The sequence below is a fragment of the Uloborus diversus genome, chromosome 5 (genome assembly GCF_026930045.1).
Source record: "Uloborus diversus isolate 005 chromosome 5, Udiv.v.3.1, whole genome shotgun sequence".
Lineage (NCBI taxonomy): Eukaryota > Metazoa > Arthropoda > Arachnida > Araneae > Uloboridae > Uloborus > Uloborus diversus.
The window spans coordinates 106,852,358-106,869,482 of NC_072735.1; the positions used below are offsets into that span (position 1 = coordinate 106,852,358).

Below are 17,125 nucleotides of genomic sequence, written 5' to 3' on the forward strand. Positions count from 1 at the left end.
CTAATTTCCATTTAAAAGCTTTGGATTAAGATGGAAAGATGAAAAACTGTTTCAAAATAACAATTTTTATGTTTGCATAACAAAACAGAGGTATTTTTTAAACTTCAAAACCTATTGTTTACTTCTGGAAAGTTTTACGGTTTATAGAGAATTGCGTTATATAGGTCGGCGTTATAAATGGTCTTCTACTGCATATCAAAGTATCGGATATTTTCGAAAATATGATGATCTTTTCGAACCCTGATTAGGGGCCTCCACTCCTTCGTTTGCCCCGGGGCCTCCACACTTCCAAATCCGGTCCTGAACTCTTCCAATTATAATCTTCATTCCAATGAAATAGCATAAGAAAAATTCATTTTTTTTGGAGTTTTTTGGTTTTATTCCAGCAAAATAAATTAATCCGTAAAATCAATCCGAGTAGAAATTATTTTTCAGTCGATTGTTAATTTTTAACTCTGAAAAGTGAGAGGGCAAGGCCCCTTTACTTTTAAAAGTAAGGTAAAATTGCCCCTCCCCCCCCAACCCACAAGTTGCCATGGTTATCGTATCTAACTAGCTAATCGAATATGATAAAGATGAGAACATACAACTTTTTAACATAGAAATGCAAGATAGATAAATCTGTAAGGAACGAAAGTTTTCTTGTTTTGACGCAACTCTGAAATCGCTTAGTTATTATTTACAACAATTTCATATTGGGGGAGGGAGGTGACATTTGTTTTCTCTTAAAAAATCAATTAATTCTAAATTAGTGCTAAAAGTGTAAATGCAACAGATGTAGAAGCACAGATTTAGATTTTCTTTATATTTATCAGTAAGTAAAATGCTGTATGACATGATTAAAAAAAAAATATTCCCTACAATTTATTCTGATGATGTTCTCCTGAATAATGCCATTTATACAGAAGTAAATATATACTTTAATTTGTTTGAAGAATTGAACAATTAATTTATATTTTCAAGGAAACAAAGTTGTGGGATGTGCTACTGAAAGCAAGAGATAATGTCTTTATAAATTAATTAAATGAATTTAGGAAAGAATTAAATCCGATTTTTTGGTGTTTGTTACACTACAATCGCTAAAGGAATATTACAATGTGACTTAGCGCCATTAGAAATTTCTGTTTATCCCACTTCAAAGACAACTGTTTTTGAAGATTTAAGCAGATTGTCATTTTTCACCTTTTTTTTTTTTGTAAATCATGGTTCTGAATTTACATGTTGACAAACTGACTGAATTTCCCAAATTAATGAATAACATGTTGTTCAGAAGAAAATTAGAAAACGCTATTTTGGGATTAAATTTTTATAAGTGCAAATATATAATATATTGCTAGCAAGTATCACTTTACTCAAAATTTTGACCTCTAAAGGTAAAGTGGATAATACGGTAGTTTGTAAATTGTATAATATCGTAACAAAATTCTTTTCTTCCGACTATTCTAAGAAAACTAGTATCTAAGGCATTTTCTTTAGTCACCCGTGCGACCTGAATACTGGAGTTGGTTGACCCATGCATACATTTTTACACATTATGTGTGTTTTAAGTCCTTATGGAATTATGACCTCCTATCTCACTTTTTGTGGGGCGCTACTGTTTGGGTAACAGTTGTGTGGTGGGGTGCAGTATTATTTCACGAGCAAATTAAAGCTCTGGGCAGATTTGTTTTGTTTAGATGCCTTCCAAGCTCTGATTTGCTGAGTACTACTTTTAAGTTTCTAAAACTGGAAAGAAATAATTACATTTGGGTTGAAAATAAAAATAATGAAAATAGAAAAGGCTAGATGGCGAAATATTGCAAGTAGTAATTGCACACCCGTGTTTCGAGGTTCCTTGTAACCCTGAAGCATGTATATGCAGTTATTTGCAAAGTTTTGTGATTTAATGGTGTACGAATTATCACAAAAATTATACAAAACATTAATTTATAAATCCTAGAATAGAATTTATTTTTAAAAAAGTGGTACAAAAAAGTGAGGATTAGAAGTGGAGGAAATTGAAACGAAATCGTACAACGCATTCATCTTTTCTCATTTTTTGAGGAAGGCAAGCGACATCAAGTCATTAGCAGCTCCCCATTCATGCAGTTGTCGCTATCACTTGCTAAATAGCTATCGGCTAGAAGAAAGGGGAGGTCTCACCAGTAGGGTATCTTCTTCTACCCACCACCCCTGAATTCCCAGAACTCGGCCGTATACGGCCGGTCTCGGTCTTAAGGAGTTAACAAGCACATTAATTCAGTACTTTAACAGATGTATTTTTTTTTCAATTGAATAAATTCTTTAACAGAAAAAAAATTATTCAAGCTATGCCAAAACTTACCACTATAGAAGTACAGTACAACCTCGATATCTCAACTCTCTCGGGACGGGAAAAAATTTTGAGATATCAAGTTTTCGAGTTATCAAGGTTTTTAAAAAATTACACTGGTAACTCTCACATTTACACACACGTACACTATATGCATTTATATATGCACTATGGGACCACTTCGAATTATGATCAATAAAGTAGTCTTCAATATTTCACTAGATTTGAAATTTTCTAACTGTCGAAAGTGCACAGGATAAGATTTTGAAATGAACAACAATTTCAACTTTGTTTTTTCACCTAAAAATTTTAAAATTCTAATTTTATCTTTAACCAGTAACCTCACATTCAAAAAGTTCTCAGAAGCCATTTTGTAGGAGTTAAAATAGCTGAATGATGAAAATGACGAACGCATTTTCCGTTTTCGCTTGAATATTGACGGACGAAAAATCGAACCCCTTTCCTCAAAGTGGACAGCATGTTCGAGAGAAATGCAAAGATTCTAAACTTTGGGGAAAACACAGCACCCCCTTCATAACAACACTCCCCTACTATCTGGCCCCAATCCCCTATTCACAAAATTTTCAAGAAAAGGGATGAAAAACGTTAAGCAATTGTCCCTGGAACTGGTTTTACTACAAAAATTGCCAAAGCAAAACGACAATTGAAACTTGCTTCTGTGCAAAAATTTCGATATATCAAGGGTTTCGAAAAATAAATTTCGAGATAACTATGGAAGATACATAGGGGTTTTCATAGATAATCCTGGGGAAAATTTTTGTTTCGAGACATCAAGGATTGCGAGATAAGGAGGTTCGAGATATCAAGGTTTGACTGTATTTAAAATTATTCCTTAACTTTTTTCAGTTTTCAATATTTGAATGTGTACTAAGCATTTTTGTTGGAATTAGTAATTTCTGAAAACTTGACTATTTTTAACCATTATATGAATTAAAAATTAATTGTGTAGTAAAGCATTTTTTTTTTTTTGCTATAAATTTTTAGCATGTATTATTGGAGTGAGAGTAATGAGAGGCAAATTGAAAGACAAAAATGTAAACCTCTTTTCCCTCAGAAGGTCAATTTTGGCTGTTCTAGTGCTTGTAAAATATGTTGAAAGATAGTGCACAGAAAAAAATACATTAATCTTATAAACTGTGATAGAACTGGAGATTTTGTAGCAGCCAGACATGTATCAGACTGCTTCATGCTATGAGAAGGTGCCTAGGCAGTGGCGTAGCTAGGTCAGGGCGGAGGGAGCAGTCCACCCCGGGCGGCATATTTTTGGGGGCACCTTTGATGTGGGGAAAAAAAAAGAGAAACATAGGGTCGGGTGAAGTAAAGTGGTTATAAAATTGTAGATTGTGTGTGGTGTATAATAAATACAATAAATTCTTTAAACACTTCAACTTTTTTTGTTGTTATTTACATTGCATTATTAAAGAACATGGCTAATGAAATTCAAAGTATGTGCAGGTATACATGAGTATATACGTGTCATGTAAACATGAGAAAACAAATGCATTTACGAGTAGATACATCTATACCTTAGATACATGCATGCACGTGCCTACTCTATATGTGTATACATGAGTATATAAACATGTATACGTGATTACAGGAGTGCATACGTGTCTACAAGAGAAAATACGTGTCATATGTATAACGAGCAAGGGTGCACATATGCAAAATTTTAAGGGGGGGATCAGATATTTTCCTCATGGTTTGGCAGGATATTTTCCCCATAGAAACCGATTTCAGTACATATTATAGTTATTAAAATTTGACATTTTTAATAACTTATTCAATAATAGCTAGAGAAGAAATGTTTTTACATTTTTGCAAAGAAAAAAGTACTACGAGCAATGAAGTTCTAATTTCAAAGAGGGGGCTTGAGTACCCTTGCCCCCCCCCCATATGGGCGCCCTTGTATATGAGTATATACATGTCAGTATATATGTGTATCATATGCGTGTATGCACTTGTATCTCGAGTATATGCGTGCGTACCTGAGCAGGAGTGCCAACAGGGATGGGGGGGGGGGGATTATAGCACAAATTGTGCCATCAAAATTTTTTGGGAGAACTTTTAAATTTATTTATTTAAATTTATTTCTTGATTTATTTTTAATTAAAATTATTTATTGTACTTTATTCTGTTTATATTTCATTTCATTTATTTATTTAGTTTGTGTGTGTATATGTCATTGGCATAGCAGAGAACTTTTCTAATAAAATAATAATTAAAAATAAATGAATAAACATAAAAATATTTTTTAAAGAAGTAAATAAAATAAAAAAGAGAACTAAAAATACAAAAATAAATAAAAAATATTTTTAAAAAAATTAATAAAATTAGAAAAGAGAGCTAAAAAATGCAAAAAAGGGAAAGAGCTGATAATTTTTTTTTTGGGGGGGGGGCAGGGATTTGCGCCATTGAACTTGGGGGGGGGGGGGGATGGGCACCCCTGTACCTGAGTATATACATGTATAGTAGACGCATATACGCATATATAAGTGTACATACATACATATACGAGTATACACGAGTTAATTTGTGGATACATCCAGTGCGTGTTTATATGTGTCTACTCACATGCATATGTATGGTAGAGGGAGTATACTGTATATGTATTTTTACGTGTAAACACGATTACATACCTGTATAGACATATACACGTACATTTACGTGTATACGCCAGTACATGTATGTATACATGAGTATATCTGCAAGTATATATGTATGCTTACAGAGTGAATCCATGCTTTTGGGCAAAAATCTAAGGAGTGTGAGAGGGGGAGGTTAAGAAGAAAAGAATCGTGCTACATGCAGACAAAGCCAGAAACTAATGGATGCATAACAGTTCACAAATTTGTAACACAAAGATGATTTTTCCCAACATTTTAGTTTTTAAAAAATATTTAGATCAGTTGTTAAACGTTACGGCCTATAGTAGCTCTAATACATGCATCGCAACAAAGGCACAGCGACTGATGAAAGTTTTTCAAAATAACATTCATTGTCATTTTGACAGTATTGCAGCAGAGAGTGCTTTATGATTGCGAAGCATGTATTACAGTTGCAGGATGCAAATTTCATCAATTGCTTTAAAACTTTCTTAAGACTTAAAATGTTGTGTCAAATTGTTTTTGTGTGATAAATTTGTGACCTTTTTTGCATCAATCAATTTCTGGCTTTGCATGCATGTAGAGCGTCAGCATTGTGTTTATGACCATATGTTTCTTCTGATTATTATTTCTTATCCTCCCCTGTAACACCTTTTAATAACTTGTCCAAGAGTTTAAACTCACCCTGTATACATGTATATCATATGCTAGTATGTAAGTGTCGACTCGAGTACGTATCGTATATATATGTGTCTACCTGAGTATATAAGTGTTTGTATATGCATGAGTATAAGCGGGTATATACGCATATAGTCGAATGTATATCTGTATAGATAAAAATACTTGCAAATACCCATATACGTGTTTATTGGTGCATTTATGTGAGTATGTATATATATATGCCTACACAAGTATATGCGTATGCATACGCCTCTACTCGCATATTTAACCCTGTTTACTGCAAAAACAATACATATTAAGTGAAATTAATATTTAATTTATAACTGCCTTATACATAAAGGTTAAGTGACTTTAGAAGAACAATATTCGTTAAGTCTAATATTATGGCCACTTTACCCCATCTTACTTAAATTGCTCTAAAAAATTGTCCAAAATAGATTCAGCTAACTGCAATGAGTAAGAGTTCTTGAAACATGTAGGAAGCTTCCTGTGCAGTCAATCTGTTTATAATTCTAACATACAAAATTTCCCAAGGAAGTTAAAAGAGGTGTTTAGATTTTTAAAATTTTCATATTTACACAAAATATTTTCTTTTTACCAAATTAAATTTTGCCAGTGGTAAAATTTTGCATTCAAAATGCAGTTTCTAACTCCCTGACCCTAAAATAAAATTTTGACATTCGTTCGAACAATTATTTCCAAGCATAAGCCATTTATTTAACGTATGACCACTTTCCCCCACCAGACCCTACTTAAAATCTATCACTGGAGGCAACGAAAAGAACCCCTTACAAAATATAAGGTTTTGGTCTGACAACTTATTGAGGCAGTGAAAAGCAAAGTCCCGAAATTTAAAAATTGGAGATAATCAGTACAAGTGAAAATAGAATCTCATCTCTGTTTCAGGGTAAGATATGGCACTAGTAGCTCTGATGGATGCTTCTACACAGCATGATTTATATCAAAAAAAAATCTCAATGAAAGTCTGCCTAGGGTATAAACTTGAAACATGTTTTTCTAGAAACTTTAAAAAGTCCACTTAAACCTGTTTGTTTCTTACTGCCTCAGCTGTGCTTTTAAGAGTACAAAGTTAAAGAATTTTCGAAGTGATCCCCCGAACTTTTCACATTTCCTTGACATTCTCTAAAAATAGACTAAAATAGTATTCTTAAGACTTAAATGTTGGAAAATATTCTAGAAAAGCCCTGATCTCCTAACGTCACCAAAGGCTAAAACTGACTTCAGTTTTTAAGAAGATTCGGGAGAGAACCCTCCCTGGAACATTGCTATTAACTTTTGATATAAGTTTATGCAATTTTCGAATTTTGACGTAAATTTTAGAGCATTCTTCCGAAGCCCCCCCCCCCTTCCTCTTTTGTAGGAAGAATATGAATTAAATTAGTGTCTTTTTCCTTAAATAAAGTTTTCAATTTTAAGTTCAATAATTTTTGATGGTTTTAATGTATTAGTAATGTTTTAATGAAAGGGCGGTAAATAGAGAAGACGCCCCGGGCAGCAAAAACAGTAGCTACGCCACTGTGCCTAAGACATGTTTGGTGGAAAAAAAAGGGCAGAAATATCCTATGAATTAGAGACGTACCAAGTAGCACTTTCGCCGAGTACCGAGTACTCGGCCGAGTTACCAAGTACCAATTATGTTTTATGAAGAACCACCGACACACAGGTGATGAATTTTGAACTTATTGGAATAGTAGTATAGACCTCCATGTCCATATAATAGTTTTTAAACCTAAATTCCTGCTAAAATTCAATTTACATATTATATAAACAATTTTGTTTGTGTCAAAAATTTTACAAAAAAATTATTTTTAAAATTATAAATAAAGAAAAGGTATCATTAATCAAGTTGGAATTAGAACAAATTTATACCAATCAATTATAATCTTAGTATGCAAAGCATAAATAATTTTAATACAACAAATGTGCAGGAACACTTCAGACATGTGTTTCTGTCCCCCCCCCCCCCTTACAAGGAACGTCTTTTTCAGTGCATAACATGTGAGCTAAAGAATGTTAAGACATTCGGCAAAAAAATCTGACTTTTGTTGGATGCCTTTAAGTTCACGAGCTCCCATGTTGTGCATTGAAAAAGGAATTCCTTGCAATGCCAAAACACATGTCTGCAGTGTTCCTGCACTGTGCTTTTAACGTTGTTTTATTTCCTTTTATTTTATAAGCAAAGGTATTTTCATAATTTTTTATAATTAATTTTTGTTTGTAAAAAAAATCCATTTTTAACATAAAAATTCCATATTTTTTATACTTTTTTTTTGCATAATTTTACATATATAATTTTTATCAACTTTGGGGACATTTAAATAAAGATTTATTCCATTGAAGCATTACAAATTTCATTATTCTCAAAATTTAAAATTTGACCTATAAATTTTAATTGTAAATGTTTGCAGAATATAATGCTTGCTCTTTTTTCTATAAATTTTAGTATCTGCCTTTTTGCAACTACTCGGTATTGGCCGAGTATCTGATCAGAATTTGGCCGAGTACCGAGTACTCGGCAAATTGGCCGAGTACCAAGTAGTTACCGAGTACTCGGTACGTCTCTACTATGAATGAATTATGGCCTACTACCGTGAAAATAGTAGTACTAATCATTAAAGTGTTTAATACTTCCCTTAGATAAGAAAATATGAAACAGAAGTTTCATCATTTAAATAGATTGAAATTAATACTTACTCACAGCTTTCACACAAGTCCAGCAAATGATGCTTTGTTATCCCCTGGTCTATATCTTCATATTGAATGATGAAATGGCTACCTTTGCCAAGTTGAAACTCAAATAGTCCAACTTTGGTACGCAAATCCTGGTAATGAAATCAAAGTTTATGAAATTAATCTCTAAAGTTTCGAAAGCTTTTGAACCAGTCTGTGCAGGGCAGGGGCGAAAAGAGGAGGGGGGGGCTCAGGGCCTGTGCCCCCTTCCCACAGAGCGCTAATTTGAACAATTTTCAAAAATACTCTTTTTTTTTATTTGAATGAAGATGAACGTGCTTTGAGAAAACGAAGTGGTTCTAAGGTAAGCAGGAACGGCGAGAGGTCATTTAAAACTTTCCCCTCTCTCCTTTTCGGCATTTATTTTTTCTGTAGGTAGGAACTCATTTGAAACGTCAGTGATTACAAGATCGTATCTTCTTCCATGTGACAGTTGTTATGCTGCAGGGGGGACTAAAAAGATGCCTGCTTGGCCGACCGCACACGTGTTAATTGTAACTAATAATAATAAGACGACATTTGTCTGCTGTACTGGAATATGTCGGCGCCGCAGGCGTTTGTATTGGCCAATCCTTTTTCACCCCCCCCCCCGATTACATGAACGACAGAACGATTCTCTTTGAGTTTGAGTTTCATTTAAACTTTATGCTCAAGCTGTATCACTTCAAGCCTACTTCTTGTTAATCTTCATCTGTAATATAAAATGCATTTTTTTGTTGTTGTTATTGTGACAAATTCAGATAGTTTTCAAAAATTGTTTTTTGGTTTATTTCTCATTATATCACTACTATCTATGAAACACCAATTTACACTCTTTGACCTCAGGGCCTCTAGGTCAACTATATCTCCTTCCAACAGCACAGATGTAGAATTGTCAGCACCATTTGAGAAAAAAAAAGAACGACCTGATGAGGAAGCAACGACTTCCTCGAATTATATCGATACCACACCCGCTCATGACATTGGACTATGTGTCGAAGAGAAAGTATCTCGGGAAATGCGATGTGCATTTGTGATCGAATGTTGGGTCCCTTCAGCCAATTATATTTTTCCTCAAGTTGTGGAAAGGGGAAAGAAACAAAAATGTCAGAAAAGTTGGCTGCAAAGGTATACTTGGCTAGCTTAGAGTGAAAAGCTTTCCAGAGCTTTTTGTAAGCACTGTGTCTTGTTCGCACCAGACAATATTGGCAACCAAAAGCTGGAAAAGCTAGTTAAAGCACCGCTATGTCAATATAAAGATGCAATAGAAATTTGTGATTCTCATGAGTAAACTTCATACCATAGAAAAGCAATGATTAAGTCAGAAGAGTTTGTTTCCAATTTTAGAAGATTAGAAAATGCTATCATAAACATTATGGACAGTGGTAGCCGAAAACAGATTTTGGAAAACCGCTCCAATGTTATGCCCATAAATAAAACAGTTATTTTCTGTGGAAGACACGAATTGCCACTTCGCGGGCACAGAGATAGCGGAAGCCCACTTGAAAGCCCTGAACCCGAAGTCAATGATGGAGTATTCCGAGGAGCATAACGCTTCCGTTTGGATGCAGGGGATGTTAATTTAAAAAAAGCATCTCATGTCTGCTCCTGCCAACGCCACTTATTTGAGCTTGAAAACCCAAAACAAGATAATTTCAGCATGTGGTCAAATAATTGGAACATCCGTGGCCAGAGAAGTTAAGGATGCCGGATATTTCAGCATCATTGTTGATGAAACGACAGACATTTCTACGAAAAAACAGTGTTCTGTATCAGTCTGATACATTAAAGAAAGACACCAAATATGGTTTGAAAATACTCAAGATGTTGACCTTAGTTTAACCTCCTGTAACTTTTTTATAACTGAAGTGATCAAATTTTAGACAGGTATTTCAAAATATACAACTCTTTACCTTTCAAATGACACCTCATTTGTTTAGAAATTTTAATTTTGAAAATTTGATCATCTGGTTGACCTTATCATGGAATTGCCCATAAGACAATTTTATAATTGTACATATTTAATGTGAATATTTAGGACTCATCAAGTGTAAGTGATTTTATTGATTATTTTGTTGTATTTTTAAGTGATTTCATGCCATTTTAACATATTCCCTTATTTTTTCTCTTTCCTGGAATGATCTTAAAAATATGAATAGTTTGGAGCTTTTGGTGATAAAAATTCGTATGCATTTTGATTTATTTCATTAATATAGTAAACGAAGTAATAACAAGTATTGTTTTCCATTTATTAATTTGAACATCTTACCGCCATAATGTTGTTTCAAGAACTTTAAAGTTTATTCTTAATGTGATTTCAATTCTGGCATAAGAACAATTAATGTTTTTGCAACAGTTTTTGAATAAATTGCAAAACTTATACAATTTTAAAGAATTTTACTAAATAATATTAATGATAATAATAAATATATATTGATGTAAAGAGAGAAAGAGAGAACACTGATAGAGTATTGTGAAAAAAAAAATTGTGCCCCCCCTACAAATATTTTCTGGTTGCGCCCCTGTGCAGGATGACTTGTTACAGGTCATTCAACATATTTCAAGACTGAATATTGAATGCTGCAAATATGATGCACAAGTAAAGTGTACAAATTTCTTTTTACTGAACTAGTAGAAAGTAACTGAACTAGTAGTGTATCATTGAAATGAATACAGATTAGCAATTTATGTTGTAATTGTAAGTAAAATAATTAGAAAAAATTCATCTTCTTGCCAAACATTTCTTGATGTTTTAATAGATGATGAAATAGATATTTTTATTGAAATTCTTTAATGGCAAAATGAGGAAAGTGCATTTATACCAAGTAAGAAATAAGAAAGATTGGAGAAAATAATGAGAAGAAACATGGGTATAAGGACCCTGAATCATTACTAAAAGAAGGTTAACAATTTTCCATTTCACTAAAGTGATAAAAATTTAAATGAAAAAAATAAATAACTAAAATTATATGATAATAATTATTATGACTAAATATTGCAGAAAGGTACTGATGGCCAGTTTTAATTTATTATCACGTAAGATTTTAAATACATAACATGTTAAGATACACATTATTTATTGATTTCAGATCCAATCATTTCTTTCTTTCTTTTTTTTAGTTCAAGATCTAATTGACATTACAAAATTGTCAAAAATAAATGTACTTTCTGTGAAAATATAAATAAGTACTAGCTGCGTTGCCCGGCATTGCATGGTCTACCTCGAAAATAATAGTTGCTTCAATCAATGCATGTTCAACAATCAGGAGTAAGTTTTAAAAAAAAATGTAAAATTTCCCGTCAACATGTAAAAAAAAAGCAATTTTATGATTTAAAATTGAACTTCTTTGTACTTTTTTTTTTTTTTCAAAAATTCAGTCATAGGCATAAACATTCCGCTTCACAGATCCTGATATAAGTTTTCTTGAGCATCAAAGGACTACTGTGCCAAATTTGACAAAGATCCGACGTAAACTGTGGATTTGTATTAGGAACACACAACACACATACATGCAGCAATTTATAATACTAGCTGCATCGCCCGGCTTTGCACAGTGCACCTCGAAAATAAAAGTTATGTCAAGTGACACGTGTTCAACAATCAGGCTTGAAAAAAAAAAAAAAAATCAGTAAAATTTTGCAGCAGATTGCGGAAAAATAACCGAAAAAGAAACCTTTTAAATCCCTTGATTACAGAAAAGCCTCAAAACAAAAACCAGAACTTTATTTATTCATATTTGAGAAAAAAATGACAACAGATCTATCTTTTCAATGATTTTCCTCACGCTACAAATTTTTAATAAAAGCATTGTTACGGAGAGTTGAGATGAAGCATTGAATAATATATTGAATGGAGGAAAGCCTTCGAAAAATACGGATTTTGTGTTGAAATCAATGTATCATATAATTAATAGTTTTTAATTGATATCTCCACTAATTATTATCAGAGGATTATGTTAAATAGCCAAACATAAAGTTGGGAAAATTAGGAATCTATCGATGCCTGGTTCGATGGTCAGGTCATAGGCGTTCGGGAGAAGTAACTTGTACATACATAGATACATACGCTCAGTTTTTAACTATGTAAGATAATATATATGATTAAGATTTTCTGGCTACACATCTATTACGCATTTTTTTAAATATAAAATTATTAACTGTATTAACTGATTCCCTCATAGGCAATATAGTTAGCTTAACACATATGACACAGTACTTACAACAGATATCCTCCTGGCAAAGTCAATGAATTCAGAGGGCAAATTTTGCTTAACAGCATTTTGAAGAAGAGATTGCAACTTTTTATTTTCTTCAAGTATTGGGCCACCTTCTGAAAAATTGTTTTAGGAGCATTAGCATTCAATATTATAATGAAACATAATGAGCTATAATTTAATATTATCAAAAATGGACTATAACTAAGTACAGTGAAACCTCTCTGAGCAGACACCCTTCCGTTCCGTAAAATTTCGGCCGTTGAGAAGGGGTGGCCACTTTAAAGGGTTTTCGTTAGTTACAATATAATTTCTATAATACATAATGTAAACAAATCTTAACACATAAAATGAAGTTTGAGACCTTTCCAAAGTAAAATAGGGCATTAATTTATTATTATTTTACATTTTTAGAAGAAAGGACACAATTTGTGACTAAGTTTTTACTTTCCTCTAACAAATGATTTCAAAATTGTTTTTTGATTCAAAATATAAAACTCTAACCACTTGATCTGTCATTGCATCTGAATATCCGATGATTTTATCCACTATCCCCAAAATCACTTCAGTTGAAAGTTTCATTTGCTGATGATTAAAAAACGTATTAGTAAATTGACGGTTAAAGGCCGGATTAGTGCCTGAAATGCATAAAAATGTATTTGCTCAAAAAAGGTTAATAATAATACACAGCGAACTGATTAGTTAATTTAAACCAATCCCAAACTAATATTAGATTTGATCAAAAAAATTGAATTTTCGCTGATTAGTTAACCAAAAGGTGTTTCTCTCAGTCAGCACTGTACATTTCGAAGTGCTCCATTACTGTTCTGTGCCGGAAATAATCTTAGTGTATTAATTCTCTCGCCTACTGCTTGCATTCATATTGCTCAGAACTTCAACACGTTAATTAAGATTCACAAAATGATCTCCGACAGTGCTGTTTGCAACCCAGATCACATATACACTGACTAACTAATAAAATAAGCATGAGTGACATTTTTACTCCGAAATTATCGGAATTCGTTAACAGCCAACAAAAATTCTCCTCCTATAACTGAAATACTGTAGATTAGAAAAGGAAAAAAAAATTGTTTTTCCTGAAAAATGGGATGGACATGGACACATTCACTCGGCGGCCATTCAGAAGGGTTGGATGGCGGTTGCTTTAACATTAAATCTATGGGCTGAAAAATCATGAAAAATTGGCTGTTAGGAGGGGCGGCCGCTTAAGACAGGTGGCGCCCGAAGAGGTTTCACTGTATTATAAATTGCATTTTAATTTCAAAATCCTTTGAAAAAATTTAAGAAGTAAAATTTAAAAAAATCCATGTTTATACTTCATTTTCATAGAAAGTATAAAAAATATTAATTAAATTTATTTTATTCCTCAACTTATTTGGGACAAATTTAACCTGGCAGTGTTGTAATGCTGTGATTTTTATCTGTAGAGCTTTCAATGCTGCCAGATTAAATTCGCCCCAACTACAGCTGCCAACATTGAAAGATGAATATTAGGAAGACTAATGCGTAAAATATGGGAGATTCAGCATGAATAAATTTAACAACAAAAGTTTTGAGTGGAAAAGGTATTTTTAAAAAATTAAGATTTTTTAAATCAAGCCTTTATAGAATGTATAGGGTCTGGTGGGGGAAAGTGGTCAATGGGATAAAGTGGTCATACGTCAAATAAATGGCTATAGTTTGGAAATAAATGTTCGAATGAATGTGAAAATTTTATTTTACCATAGGGCAGTTAGAAACTACATTTTGAATACAAAATTTCACAACTGGCAAAATTTTATTTAGTAAAATAAAATATTTTGTGTGAATATGAAAAAATTCAAAATCTAAACATCTCTTTTAACTTTCTTGGAAAATTTTGTTTGTTAGAATTATGAACAGACTGACTGTACAGGAAGCTTCCTACATGTCTCAAGAACTCTTATTCATTAGCAGTTAGCTGAATCTATTTCGGTTAATTTTTTAGAACAATTTAAGTAAGATGGGGTAAAGTGGTCATAATATTAGGCTTAACGAATACTGTCCTTTTAACGTCACTTAATCTTTAAGTATGAGGCAGACATAAATGAAATATTAATTTCACTTAATATGTATTGTTTTTACAGTAAACAGGGTTAAATAAACGAGTATATGCGTATGCATACTCATATACTCGTGTAGGCACGTATATATACGTATTCACATAAATGCACCAATAAAGGCGTAGTATATAGGTATCTGCAAGTATTTTTTGTCTATAAAGATATACATTCGACTATACAAGTATATACCCGCTTATACTCGTACATATACGAACACCTATATACTCAAGTAGACACACATATATACGTACGTACTTGAAACTCGAGTAGACACTTACACACAAGCATGCAGACAGGGTGAGTTTAAACTCTTGGGCAAATTCTTAAAAGATGTAAGAGGGGAGTAGAAGAAGCAAGAATCATAAGAAACATATGGTCACAAACACAACGCTGACGCGCTACATGCACGCAAAGTCAGAACCTGAAGGATGCAAAACAGGTCAGAAATTGATTACATAAAGACAATTTTACGCAACATTTTAGGTCTTAAGAAAGGGTTAAAGTGATTGATGAAATCTGTGGCCAGCTGCTGTAATACATGAGTCGCAATCACAAAGCACTCTCTGTTGCAATAATGAGACTTTTGAAAAACTTTCATCAGTCGCTGTGCCTTTGTTGCGATGCGTGTATTAGAGTTACTACAAGCCGTAACTTTAACATCTGCTCTAAATAATTCTTAAAAACTAAAATGTTGGTTAAAATGATCTTTTTTCCCCCAATGGGGCTGTATAAGAGTCCCACCTGAAGAGGCGTCTGGGCCATAACCAGACCTAGTGCGCTCCCCTACAATGCATCATTTTTTTATGTGTCACCATTAAGGCGCTGATGCATGACACGGTAGTTTTTTTGACGCCCAGTTTCCACCAGGGGGAGGCACCTGGGCTCTCTTTGATGTGAAATTGCACTAGGAATTTAATTTTGCCTAGGAAATTCTAAGCCAATACCCTAGGGATCTTTTACATGCCGCATAATCATACGACATGGGCGCTGATGAGTTTCTGCATCTCGAAAATCCACCGACCGGCATCCCCAGGTCAGAACTCGGGTCCACAGACGTACAAGGCCAGCGCCTAACCATCACGCCACCAGCCGGTCAGGTAAAATCATCTTTGTGTAACAAATTTCTGGCCTGTTTTGCATCCATTAGTTTCTGGCTTAGTGTGCATGTAGCGCGTCAGCGACCATAAGTTCATTATGAATCTTTGCTTCGTATCCTCCCTTTTCACACCCCCTTTTTTTTGTCCCAGAGCTTGGATTCAGTCTGTAAGCATATATGTGTATAAGGGGATATACACGTGTATACATACATGTACTGATATACACATAAATGTACGTATATACGTCTATCCTAGTACATAATCGTGTTTACACGTAAAATACGTGTATACTCGTTGCTTCCATATGTGGGCAGTTCTCAAAAGGTGGGAACAAAAAAGTTAACTTTGAGCAATTTCAAAAATTTCGAATTTGACATCAATTTTGCTTTTATTCTATAGTATGCATACCTAGAACACAATATATGAACATGAAAAGACAGCAGGTATTTGTAAAAATTGTTAATTAGCAAATTAAATCAGCAGTCTGTAGGTAACAGATTTTGGACATTGTTGTCCTGTAGGTAACGGATTTTGGACATCATCATAACATAAGTTTCACCATTTTTGACAATTGTTAATCTGATTTTTCACTTTTCCAATGAAAATTTTATTTACTACTTTTTAAATTTTGCAATTTAATAATAAAGAGGATATTAATGAAATACTTGAATGGCTATACATGCTGCTCCTTACATATAATAAAGTTTTGGAATGATTTTGAAGAAATTGATGCAAGGTTAACAAAAAGCTTCAAATTCAAAATAATACAATTGTAAAAAGTGACATCAGTTTTAATAATGAATATTTTTTCTAATGTCATAAGAATTAAAATGATGTCTAAAAAAATATTGAAGAAAGAAATTCGTATTTCTATTTGGAGATCGTTAAATTATGTTTCCAAAAGAAAGAAGAGAAAAAGAATTCTAAAATAATAAAAGCGGAAAAAAAAAAAAAAATTGCTAGCGCAGGTGTTAAAGTCGCCAAAACTGGTACAGCTGACGATAAACTACATTTGTCAAATTGGAATTCCCTTCTGGTAACCTTTAGCTTATCGTGTAACTGTGTTGTCGCCAACGGAGGTTTACTTGGCGATTTTAGTGCAAAATGGCTTTCGGTTCGATCATAACCAGCCATGTTTCTACTGTAATTTATGTATTGTTCAATGTGTAACATATTAATTATGCAAAATACCAATGGATTAAAGAAGATAACATTATAATAACGTTTTTTATTGAGGTTAGAAGACAGTAGATCATCAAAAATTATGAATAAATGGACAGAATTATCGGCGTCAAGATCGTAACGCCATTTGGACATCTCGCATGTACGTTTAAAAAAAATTATTTTTTTTCTAAGATACTGC

The 17,125-nt window shown here is 33.1% G+C and overlaps 1 protein-coding gene across 1 annotated transcript in view; it reads right to left on the minus strand.

Annotated features, from left to right (window-relative positions):
- LOC129223066 (translational activator of cytochrome c oxidase 1-like) overlaps positions 1 to 17,125 on the minus strand; it is a 55,529-nt gene that overhangs the window by 10,462 nt on the left and 27,942 nt on the right. Inside the window, exons 2-3 of the mRNA XM_054857631.1 lie at positions 12,570 to 12,679; positions 8,335 to 8,462 (exon numbers count right to left, since the gene is read on the minus strand). Of these exons, the coding sequence (XP_054713606.1) occupies positions 8,335 to 8,462; positions 12,570 to 12,679 (238 nt within the window). The remainder of the gene's footprint in view (positions 1 to 8,334; positions 8,463 to 12,569; positions 12,680 to 17,125) is intronic.